Below are 9,459 nucleotides of genomic sequence, written 5' to 3' on the forward strand. Positions count from 1 at the left end.
GTCTCCTTCCCGTCATCCCCCTTCTTCCTCGGCGGCGATCTTACCACCTTCGTGCTTCTCCCGAAGATGTTCTCTTCCGCCGTCCACCTCTTCATCTCCCTCTCCTCCTCCTGCCTCCCTCTTTTCTCTCCTCTTTTCAAAAACTCTACTATTGGCACGCTGTTCGCCCTCTCCCTGCCTAGTAGCTCTATGTTCTTTGGTCGCCCTACCTTTCCTTTCCCTCCCTCCTTTACTCCCTCCCCCTCTTTCTTCTCTTCTTCCATTCTATACTCCTTTCTATTCTACTCTCTTTTCTTCTCTACCTACGCTTGTCTACTTTTCCTATGCGCTTACCCCTCTATCTACCTTCCCTATTCCCTGCCTCCCTCTACTCTTCCCTCCCACTCTCCACTCTATCTCACTGCCTACTCTATGCCGCCTGTCACTCTCGCCTACCTTTCTTGTCCCGCTTCTCTCTCCACCGTACCTCTCCTTCTCGCTCGCACTCCTCGCCTCCACTTGCCCCGCCTCTCTCAACCCTTTCCCACGTCTCCCCACTCTTCTTTTCTCTAGCTCTACTCCACTGCCTCTCTATTTCACCTTTATTCTCCCAATCACACTCTCATACATCCACACGTTTTCGTCACCGGAAACGGAAGCCAACCTATATCGTAGTGGATGCATATATAAAAAGTATGCAATAAATCGGCATACCTTCACTATATCTAAATGTCCCTTAGCAAACCAAGTACCATGAAATACACTTATTTTCATATTGCACGTTTTTCGTTGCCTTTTTCGTCCTCGAATCTGCTTGTAGTATTTATTGGTACAGTGTAGAACGTGTGTGTCTGACTCGTACGTCACATTCACAATATTTTTGCAGTGTGGACACTCAATGTCTTGGCGAATTACTTTTTTCTCGCCCAAATATCTAATGAGCTCATATTTTTTATACGTGAGATGAAGAAACTCGTGAAGTAACATCTTACGTTAGTAGCACGTCGCGAGTCGTAAGCTTGACGAGTGAAATTCGACTGTGAGGGATTTGTTGTGATGTTACTGTGGATAGCTTACTCTCATTCGTATGCTTGATAATATCAAAGAAACTTATACACTCTTTGAATTGTATATGGTGTCAGAAACTTTCCACGTGAGGCCATCCTAAACGTACATGATATCGTGAACTACATACATAGCATTTGCGAAACTTCTTTTTCCATAACTTTTTAACGAATAACGAGCGACGGCTAAAACCTTCTGAAGGTCACTCATGTCAGTAAGGTGACAACATATGCCAAGGTCAAGGTCATTGGGGCTGGGTCCGTGTTTGTAAAGTTTTACCATAGTTTTATGTATCCTTTAATTCAAATCGCCCGCTTGTGGTTATGTCCGCGCGTTCTCCTGAGCGCCCTTCCGCGCGAATGGTTTCCGGCGACACCGCCGCCAGCATGATGGCGTTGTGCGTATCCTTTCCCCCAAAATTAACAAAAGATATCGGAAGGAGAGCTGGTCGTCAAGCACTCAGAGACAAGTCGTCGTTACCGTCGTTACCGAACCACATCATCGTGCGCTACGCATAAGAGCTGCCTTTGTAACTGAGTCACCAAATAAAGGCTAGTGCGAGAGAAGACATCTTCTCGTCCGTATATCGTGAAGCATCACACCAGTGTATACGGCGGGTACATGCCCATTCCGCAAAATCTATCGTACAAACTTATGGTCCTTCGAGCCGGATTGCATCAAAGGCATCCCACGGACTCGACTCAAGGCAGTGGCCAGTAAGTTGCTGGAGGAAAGCGCACGAGGTAACCACGAAGCATACGGCGATCGACGATAACCTGGCTCGTCGCCCGATCAAGGGAGCGCGTGCTCTAGACGGAAGGATCTTTCGAGGAGAGCAGCGCGAAACCAAGGAACCGCGCACGGCGTCGGCCGGCGCACGTCTACGCAACTCGGCCATCTTTCCAACAAGGGAGAGACAAGAAAACGGCCATCTTTCCAATAAGGGAGAGACAAGGAAACGGCCATCTTTCCAACGAGGGAGAGACAAGGAAACGGCTACTTTCCAACGACGGCGAGCAATATTCCAGCGGAGGAACTGCCACAGCGAATCTCCACCGGTCACATCCAACGGGACGGACGACGCATCGAGAGCCAAGCAGTCCACCCGAGAAGTCGACCACAACCAGCCCCCACCTTCGAAGCATCGACCGACGGGAATACCAGAGCGTTCACGCGTTTTCCGTTATTCAAGGACAAAGGTAAGGGAAATTATTTTGGTGTCACGTGCAAACCAGATTCGAACGAAACGCGCAGTTCGCATAAAGTAACAAAATGTCCGACACAGAGGACCTCGCGGCACTCAAACGACAACGCGCCGTGATCAAAGCATCTTGCATGCGAACCAAAAATTATGTCGACGCAATTTCCGCCGTTGATTCCGCGACGATAGCTCAACTCGCGGAACGCAAACTAAAGCTCGAGCAGCATTGGGCGGAATATAATACCGTTCAAGCAAAAATAGAAGGTCAGGGGGGCGCCGAGGATGATGATCGGAAAGCGTTCGATGAAGCGTTTTTCTCAATATTCGCCAAAATCCGGGAGAGGTTAAGTTTGCAAGGACCATCGCGCACAGTCGCTGCCTCCCCGGCTGCGTCTGAAACATCAGAAGCCACTTCTCGCGTACGCCTGCCCAAATGAAATTTACCGACGTTTTCGGGGAAATACGACGAGTTCCCGTTTTTCGATACATTCAAGTCGGTCATACACACAAATGATTCCCTCAGTTGCATACAAAAATTCCAGTATCTAAAGGCTTCCCTCTCGGGCGAGGCCGGTACCGTGATTAGCTCCCTCGAAATATCGGACGCGAATTACAACGCGGCGTGGAGTCTTCTCAAAGAGCGGTACGATAACAAGCGGGTAATCGTACAAAATCATATCAAGGCCATTCTAGAACTGCCTTCAATGAACAAGGAAAATCACATTGAGTTAAGACAAATCGCGGGTGGCGCAACAAAACATCTGCACGCGTTACAAGCTCTAAAGCGCCCTACCGAGCATTGGGACGACATCTTAATACACGTGCTCTGCACGAAAATCGACACTCTCACGCTACGAGAATGGCAATCCTCTCTCTCGGGTAGTGAATTACCGACATCAAAACAATTCTTTGAGTTCATAACGCGCCAATGTCAGATGCTTGAAGCCACCAACAAATCTAACAGCACCGCGAACACAAAAGGTAATCCTGCCCAATCGAATGTCAAGCGCCAAGCAGCGTGTGCCGCTACCGTCAAACTGAAATGCAACTACTGTAAAGGTGAACATTCCATTTATTACTGCAAGGATTTCTTAGCGCTTCAGGTTCCTCAAAGAATTGCTGAAATGCGCTCTCGAAAATTTTGTCTGAACTGTCTGCGTTCCAGCACTCACATCTCAAACAAATACACTTCCGGAGGTTGTAAGGTCTGCCAGGCAAAACACAACACGTTACTTCACATAGCAACGGCCCCGCAGCAAGCGCCCGCCACTGCTGGTCCTTTGGGAAAGAACAGCGATACTTCAAAATCTAGTGACATCTCATCCGTGGCAACGACGCACGCCACCGGAGGCGAGGGCAACGTCATCTTGTCAACAGCTATAGCTCAGGCGCGCGATCATCAGGGCGTGCTACGACCTTGTCGCATTCTATTGGATTGTGGATCTCAGGCGAACTTTATATCACAAGGATGTCTGACCAGACTCGGCCTCGTTCCCCGATCACTAAGCGTAACCATATCGGGCGTAAATGGAACGGTCGCAACAGCCACGCAAGCAGTAAAAATCGAGTTACAATCGCGAGTAGACCCCTACCGCGCTACAATCGACTGCATTGTTTCAGACCACATCAGCGACAGACTTCCTGTCACATCAATGAGACGAAAGGAATTTGTCTCTCACGAAACATCAAACTAGCGGATCCACAATTCCACATTTCCTCTGAGATCGACCTCCTAATTGGTGCCGAAATATTTTGGGATCTTCTGTGCGTAGGGCAAATACCATCGGCACCTTGGCACCCGAAGTTGCAAAAAACGAGGCTTGGATGGATTCTAGCGGGACGAATGACTGACTCAAAATCTCCACCAAGGGTACATTCTTTCCACGCATCTATCACCAATGAACAGCTACACGATCAACACGATCAGCTAAGTCGATTCTGGCAATTGGACGATGGAATAAATAACTCTGAAAACTTGACTCCCGAGGAAAAATATTGTGAGCAACATTTCTTGGACAATGTTTATCAAAATCCTCAAGGTCGATATGTGGTCAAGCTTCCCGTCAAGAATCAATTAATCGACAAACTGGGAGAGTCTCGAAGCATTGCAACGTCTCGTCTCAAGGGTCTCGAAAAACGATTTAAGCGTCAGCCCGAATTGAAAAGGGAGTACAACCAATTCATCAAGGAGTATATTTCGTTAGGTCACATGCGAAAGATGGATTCACCGCCAGATGAAAGTGCGCCATTCTTCTATCTGCCGCATCACTGCGTTTTTAAAGTCAGCAATCAAACATCCAAGATTCGCGTCGTATTTGACGCCTCATGCAAGACCGCCGAGGGCTTATCCCTGAATGATGCCCTTATGGTGGGACCGGTCGTACCGCCAGAACTGACCGCCATACTTATCCGCTTTCGATTCTTCACCTACGTGTTTAGCGCAGACGTGATAAAAATGTACAGGCAAGTACTAGTGGATCCATCTCAAACGCGCTTACAACGGATTCTATGGAGAGATGATCCTGACAACGACATGGATACCTACGAGTTGCTGACGATAACATACGGAACGTCATCCGCTTCATACTTGGCCATCCGGACCCTTAATCATCACTCAGATCAATACGCATCCAGATACCCGATAGGTTCGAGAGCCGTGAAACGCAGTGTTTATGTCGACGACTTCTTGTCAGGAGCAGACACGCTACAGGAGGCTATGGTACTTAGGGACGCGTTGATAGAATTATTGAAGGTCGGTTCTTTCGAGCTCAGTAAATGGGCGTCAAATTGCCCAGAGCTCCTCCAAAACATAAGGAATCGCGATGGCGAGTTAATTGCTCTTCATGATGAGACAGATTCAAGTATACTGGGCATTCAATGGAATCAGGTCGAGGACGCCTTACATTTCGCATATGATTCAACATTCTCTAGCGGCACCGTATCTAAACGTGCAATCTTGTCAGAAGTTTCCAGGTTGTTTGACCCTCTGGGACTTCTCGGACCTGTCATCGTAATCGCCAAGCTAATTCTTCAAAGCCTGTGGAAGGCCGGCATCCATTGGGACGAGTCCGTACCGCAGGAACTGCATACAAGTTGGCTAAAACTCAAGTCTCAACTACCTGTTGTAAACCAGTTGCAAATCACTAGGTGCGCCAAATTCCATCCAGACCCGCAGTTCGCACAATTGCATGGTTTTTGTGACGCGAGTCAAAACGCATATGGCGCGTGCATCTATGTTCGCACAAAACTGGAAACTGGGGAATACCGTTCAGAATTGCTGTGCTCTAAGTCACACGTGGCCTCCCTCAAGGCCGTGTCCCTACCGAGACTGGAGCTTTCGGCGGCGGTTCTGTTAGCCCAGCTGATAACTAAGGTGAGAAACTCATTGGACTCGCCGGTGCAGGCATTTCTTTGGTCGAACTCTACAATAACTTTGAACTGGATAGCGTCATCTTCGCGTAACTGGTCAGTATTCGTGCCGAACAGGATCGGAGAGGTGCAACGATTGACTCAAATCAGCGATTGACGCCACGTCCCTTCTCCTTATAACCCGGCGGACATACTGTCTCGAGGCTTATATCCTCGTGACCTAGTCGCATCGTCTATGTGGTGGCATGGCCCCACCTTTCTACAGTTACACGAAAATCATTGGCTATCGGGAAGTTTTGTATGCTCAAGCGATGACATGCCCGAGCAAAGAAAAATAGCAGCGACAGTCGTCAAGCCTGAGCAGTGCATAGTCAACGAACTACTCAACAAATATTCTGGGCTGAGCAAAATCCTGCGGATTGTGGCATATTGCAGAAGGATGCTTAGGAAACAACCCATTGCACCAACCAATGTAATTTCTTCGGCTGAAATCTCGCTCGCAATGGAAGCGGTTTGCCGAGCGGTGCAAAAACAAGTTTTCCTCAATGAATACGCGGCATTAAAAGGGGGAACCAATATCAATACGAGCAGCCGTTTGTTATCGTTATCGCCCTTTATAGATAAAAATGATCTAATTCGGGTAGGTGGTAGGCTCAAAAATTCGGACTTAGATTTCTGTGTGCGCCACCCCATTCTGTTGCCACGCAACCACGACTTAACCCGAAAATTAATAAAACACGAACACATTCGCAACAAGCACGCCGCGCGCCGGAACGCAGGGTACCATGGCTTCCGTCAGGCAACGATTCTGGCCGCTATCATTGAGATCTGCCACTCGCAAGATAATAGAAGAATGCATAGTTTGTTTTCGAGCAAAACCGCGAGGTTCCGAGGCTTTAATGGGATCGTTGCCCGCCGGGCGTGTTAACCCCTCTAGGCCATTCGCGCATTGTGGGGTGGATTATGCCGGACCGGTCATTCTTCGCGAGGGAAGCAGACGCAACGCACGAAATCATAAGGCTAACATAGCCATTTTCGTGTGTTTCGCCACAAAGGCCGCGCACATCGAGGTCGTAAGTGATCTGACAACAGACTGTTTTCTCGGCGCTTTCAAGCGCTTCATTGCGCGAAGAGGGAGGCCGACTCACATGTACTCGGACAACGGGACCACTTTCGTCGGGGCAAAAAAGCAAATTAAAGAATTATACGAATTTCACAATAAACAAGAAACGCAGGCCGATTTCAATCAATTCTGTACTAACGAGGGCATTACCTGGGGGTTTATCCCGCCTAACGCTCCTCATTTTGACGGTTTGTGGGAGGCAGCGATAAAATCCGCCAAGTACCACTTGTCTAGAATCGTGGGCCAAGCCCATTTAACGTATGAGGAACTGCAGACCGTATTGTCTGAAATCGAAGCCGTACTAAATTCGCGCCCTATCACACCATTGAGCGAGGACCCAAACGATTTATCTTATTTAACTCCGGGTCACTTTCTGATTGGCACAGCACTAAATAGTTTTCCTTACAGAGATCTCAGCGAAATCAATGAAAACAGGCTGCTACGCTGGCAGCGGGTAGAGCAGCTTAGACAGCATTTTTGGCGCAGGTGGAGTAGCGAGTACTTAAGTTCGTTGCAGGAAAGAACGAAGTGGAGGCAGAATTCGGGCATCCAATTACGTCCCAATCAACTTGTGCTCGTGAAGCAACAAAACCTTTTTTTTTTTACGTGTGGAAATCCTTTATGGATACCCGGGCCCCCCCTCTGGGAAGGGAGTTACAAAGTGGCCCGGGTTCTGTGGGACTGCCCGCCTAATGGCGATCGGCTGCGGCCGCTAAAATTGCGGCCGCTGGGCTTACCTCACTAAAACCACACGGTGGACTGCGCGGTGCTTTACTTGGGGGACGCCCGGGACTTGGCAGAGCCATTACTTCCGGACGCCCCCCGCACCGGCCCGCCGTTTGGCAGGCGGGCCTTCGCGCTCCTTCCCCCGGTGATGTGGGGGAGGGGAAGCAACAAAACCTAGCTCCCCTACAATGGACATTAGGTCGCGTTGTGGAAATCCATCCCGGATCCGACAACATCGCAAGAACCGCAGCTGTAAAAACCGTTAAGGGTACCTACACAAGGCCCTTGTCGAAGCTCGCGATACTGCCTTTGGAAACCCCAACGACAGACTAATTAGAATAACAGTCATGCGTAATAGTTTGTAATGCGAATATTTAGTTATTGTTAGATATCCTAAGTTCTTTTTGCGTCATAGGTACAATTGTGTTACCAAGTCATACATGTACGTATCTTAAGGCTCTCCCATTTCGTTTTCTTTCTATTTTTTTTGGTTTTGTTCGTCTTGAAAGCGCATTCTTTCAAGGGGGGCGGCGTGTTCCGTATTCACTATAATAGTTTTATGTATCCTTTAATTCAAATCGCCCGCTTGTGGTTATGTCCGCGCGTTCTCCTGAGCGCCCTTCCGCGCGAGTGGTTTCCGGCAACACCGCCGCCAGCATGATGGCGTTGTGCCCTTTCCCCCCCAAAATTAACAAAAGATATCGGAAGGAGAGCTGGTCGTCAAGCACTCATTGTCAGAGACAAGTCGTCGTTACCGTCGTTACCGAACCACATCATCGTGCGCTACGCATAAGAGCTGCCTTTGTAACTGAGTTACCAAATAAAGGCTAGTGCGAGAGAAGACATCTTCTCGTCCGTATATCGTGAAGCAATCATTCCACCAGTGTATACGGCGGGTACATGCCCGACAATTCCGCAAAATCTATCGTACAATGCGCAAGGTCAGATAAAAAGCTATGGAAAAATGCCATGAGAGAAGAAATAAAATCTCTTGACGATAATAAAACTTGGAATTTAGTAGAAAGACTCTCCGACAAAAATGTTGTTAAATGTAAATGGGTTTATAAACTAAAAAAGGGAATTAATGGCCCGAAAAAATATAAAGCACGATTTGTAGCAAAGGGATTTACGCAAATACCTGGTAGGGATTAGTAGTAGTAGTAGTAGTCTTTATTCCCTTTCAGGTTATACATGGCGCTTTTCCAGGGATCGTATCCGAACCCTTTACATTTCTCTTCTCTTTCCCTCGCGACCTGGCTATTTGCGACCGTTACATACTAACACCTCCCTCCCCTCGCAGCCCCTCCCCCTGTCCTCCCCAATCCCTTTCTCTCTCCTCTGTTCCCTTCAGTTCCCTTATTTAACCTTTTCTGCACGCCTTTCCTTTTCCACTCTCTCCTCTTTCTCCTTGTCGTTCCCCTGCACCTGTCCTTTCGCGTCTTTCTCCTCCTTCCTCTCCTGGTAGCTCACCCATCTTCCTCTCCTTCCTTTCCATCCATTTGCTCCCTCCCTTCTCATCTCTCCTTTCCTACAATCAAACATATTCCTTACGTTTTATATTATCCTCCCTTCCCCCTCCGTCCACTCCTCTCCCCCTTTCCATTTCCATTTCTTCCCGTCCACCCACATCTTTTTGTTTTTACCCTCCCCCGCCTACCCTTACCCCTCTCGATCCTTGCTCTCTCCAACATCCTCCATCTCATCATCCTCTCTTCCATGTTTAGATCTTCCTGCCCCCTAATAAATCCCTCGCTATTCTTTTTAACACATGCACGCACGCACGCACGCTCTCTCTCTCTCTCTCTCTTTCTCCCCCTCTCTCTCTCTCCTCCCCACTCACTCTTTCACTTCCTCATTCTTTCCCTCCTTCGCTCTTTGCTCCTCTGTCCTCCGTCTCCTCGTATCCCGTCCTCTCCTCCCACCACCACCTTCTGCCTTTCCTCTCCCTTCGATCTCTCTCCTCTCCCCTCCAGTCCTTTCCCTCTCTCTCCCTGCT

General features: G+C 48.6%; 2 protein-coding genes across 2 annotated transcripts; both read left to right on the plus strand.

Moving 5' to 3' along the window:
• The first annotated feature begins 2,316 nt into the window (after positions 1-2,316).
• LOC105556271 lies at positions 2,317-5,771 on the plus strand. Its single transcript, XM_012003355.1, has 3 exons — positions 2,317-2,664; positions 2,788-3,812; positions 3,866-5,771. The coding sequence occupies exons 1-3, from the start codon at positions 2,317-2,319 to the stop codon at positions 5,769-5,771; spliced, it is 3,279 nt and encodes a 1,092-aa protein (XP_011858745.1).
• A 628-nt stretch (positions 5,772-6,399) lies between these two features.
• Positions 6,400-7,314, plus strand: LOC105556272 (the record flags this gene model as incomplete). Its single annotated transcript, XM_012003356.1, has 1 exon — positions 6,400-7,314. A coding segment is annotated over exon 1 (915 nt), but the record flags the coding sequence as incomplete, so codon positions are not given.
• Between the last annotated feature and the right edge of the window lie 2,145 nt (positions 7,315-9,459).

This window comes from Vollenhovia emeryi, unplaced genomic scaffold (genome assembly GCF_000949405.1).
Source record: "Vollenhovia emeryi isolate VEMERY1.0 unplaced genomic scaffold, V.emery_V1.0 DF940151.1, whole genome shotgun sequence".
Classification (NCBI taxonomy): Eukaryota; Metazoa; Arthropoda; class Insecta; order Hymenoptera; family Formicidae; genus Vollenhovia; species Vollenhovia emeryi.

What these genes read in the sequence shown, in the direction of transcription:
- LOC105556271 (XM_012003355.1), top strand. Translation starts at nt 2,317, where the DNA reads ATGTCCGACACAGAGGACCTCGCGGCACTCAAACGACAACGCGCCGTG. An exon ending in CATCAGAAGCCACTTCTCGC is followed by an intron (nt 2,665 to 2,787) that starts GTACGCCTGCCC and finishes CAAAAATTCCAG; the next exon opens with TATCTAAAGGCTTCCCTCTC. An exon ending in ACGCAAGCAGTAAAAATCGA is followed by an intron (nt 3,813 to 3,865) that starts GTTACAATCGCG and finishes GCATTGTTTCAG; the next exon opens with ACCACATCAGCGACAGACTT.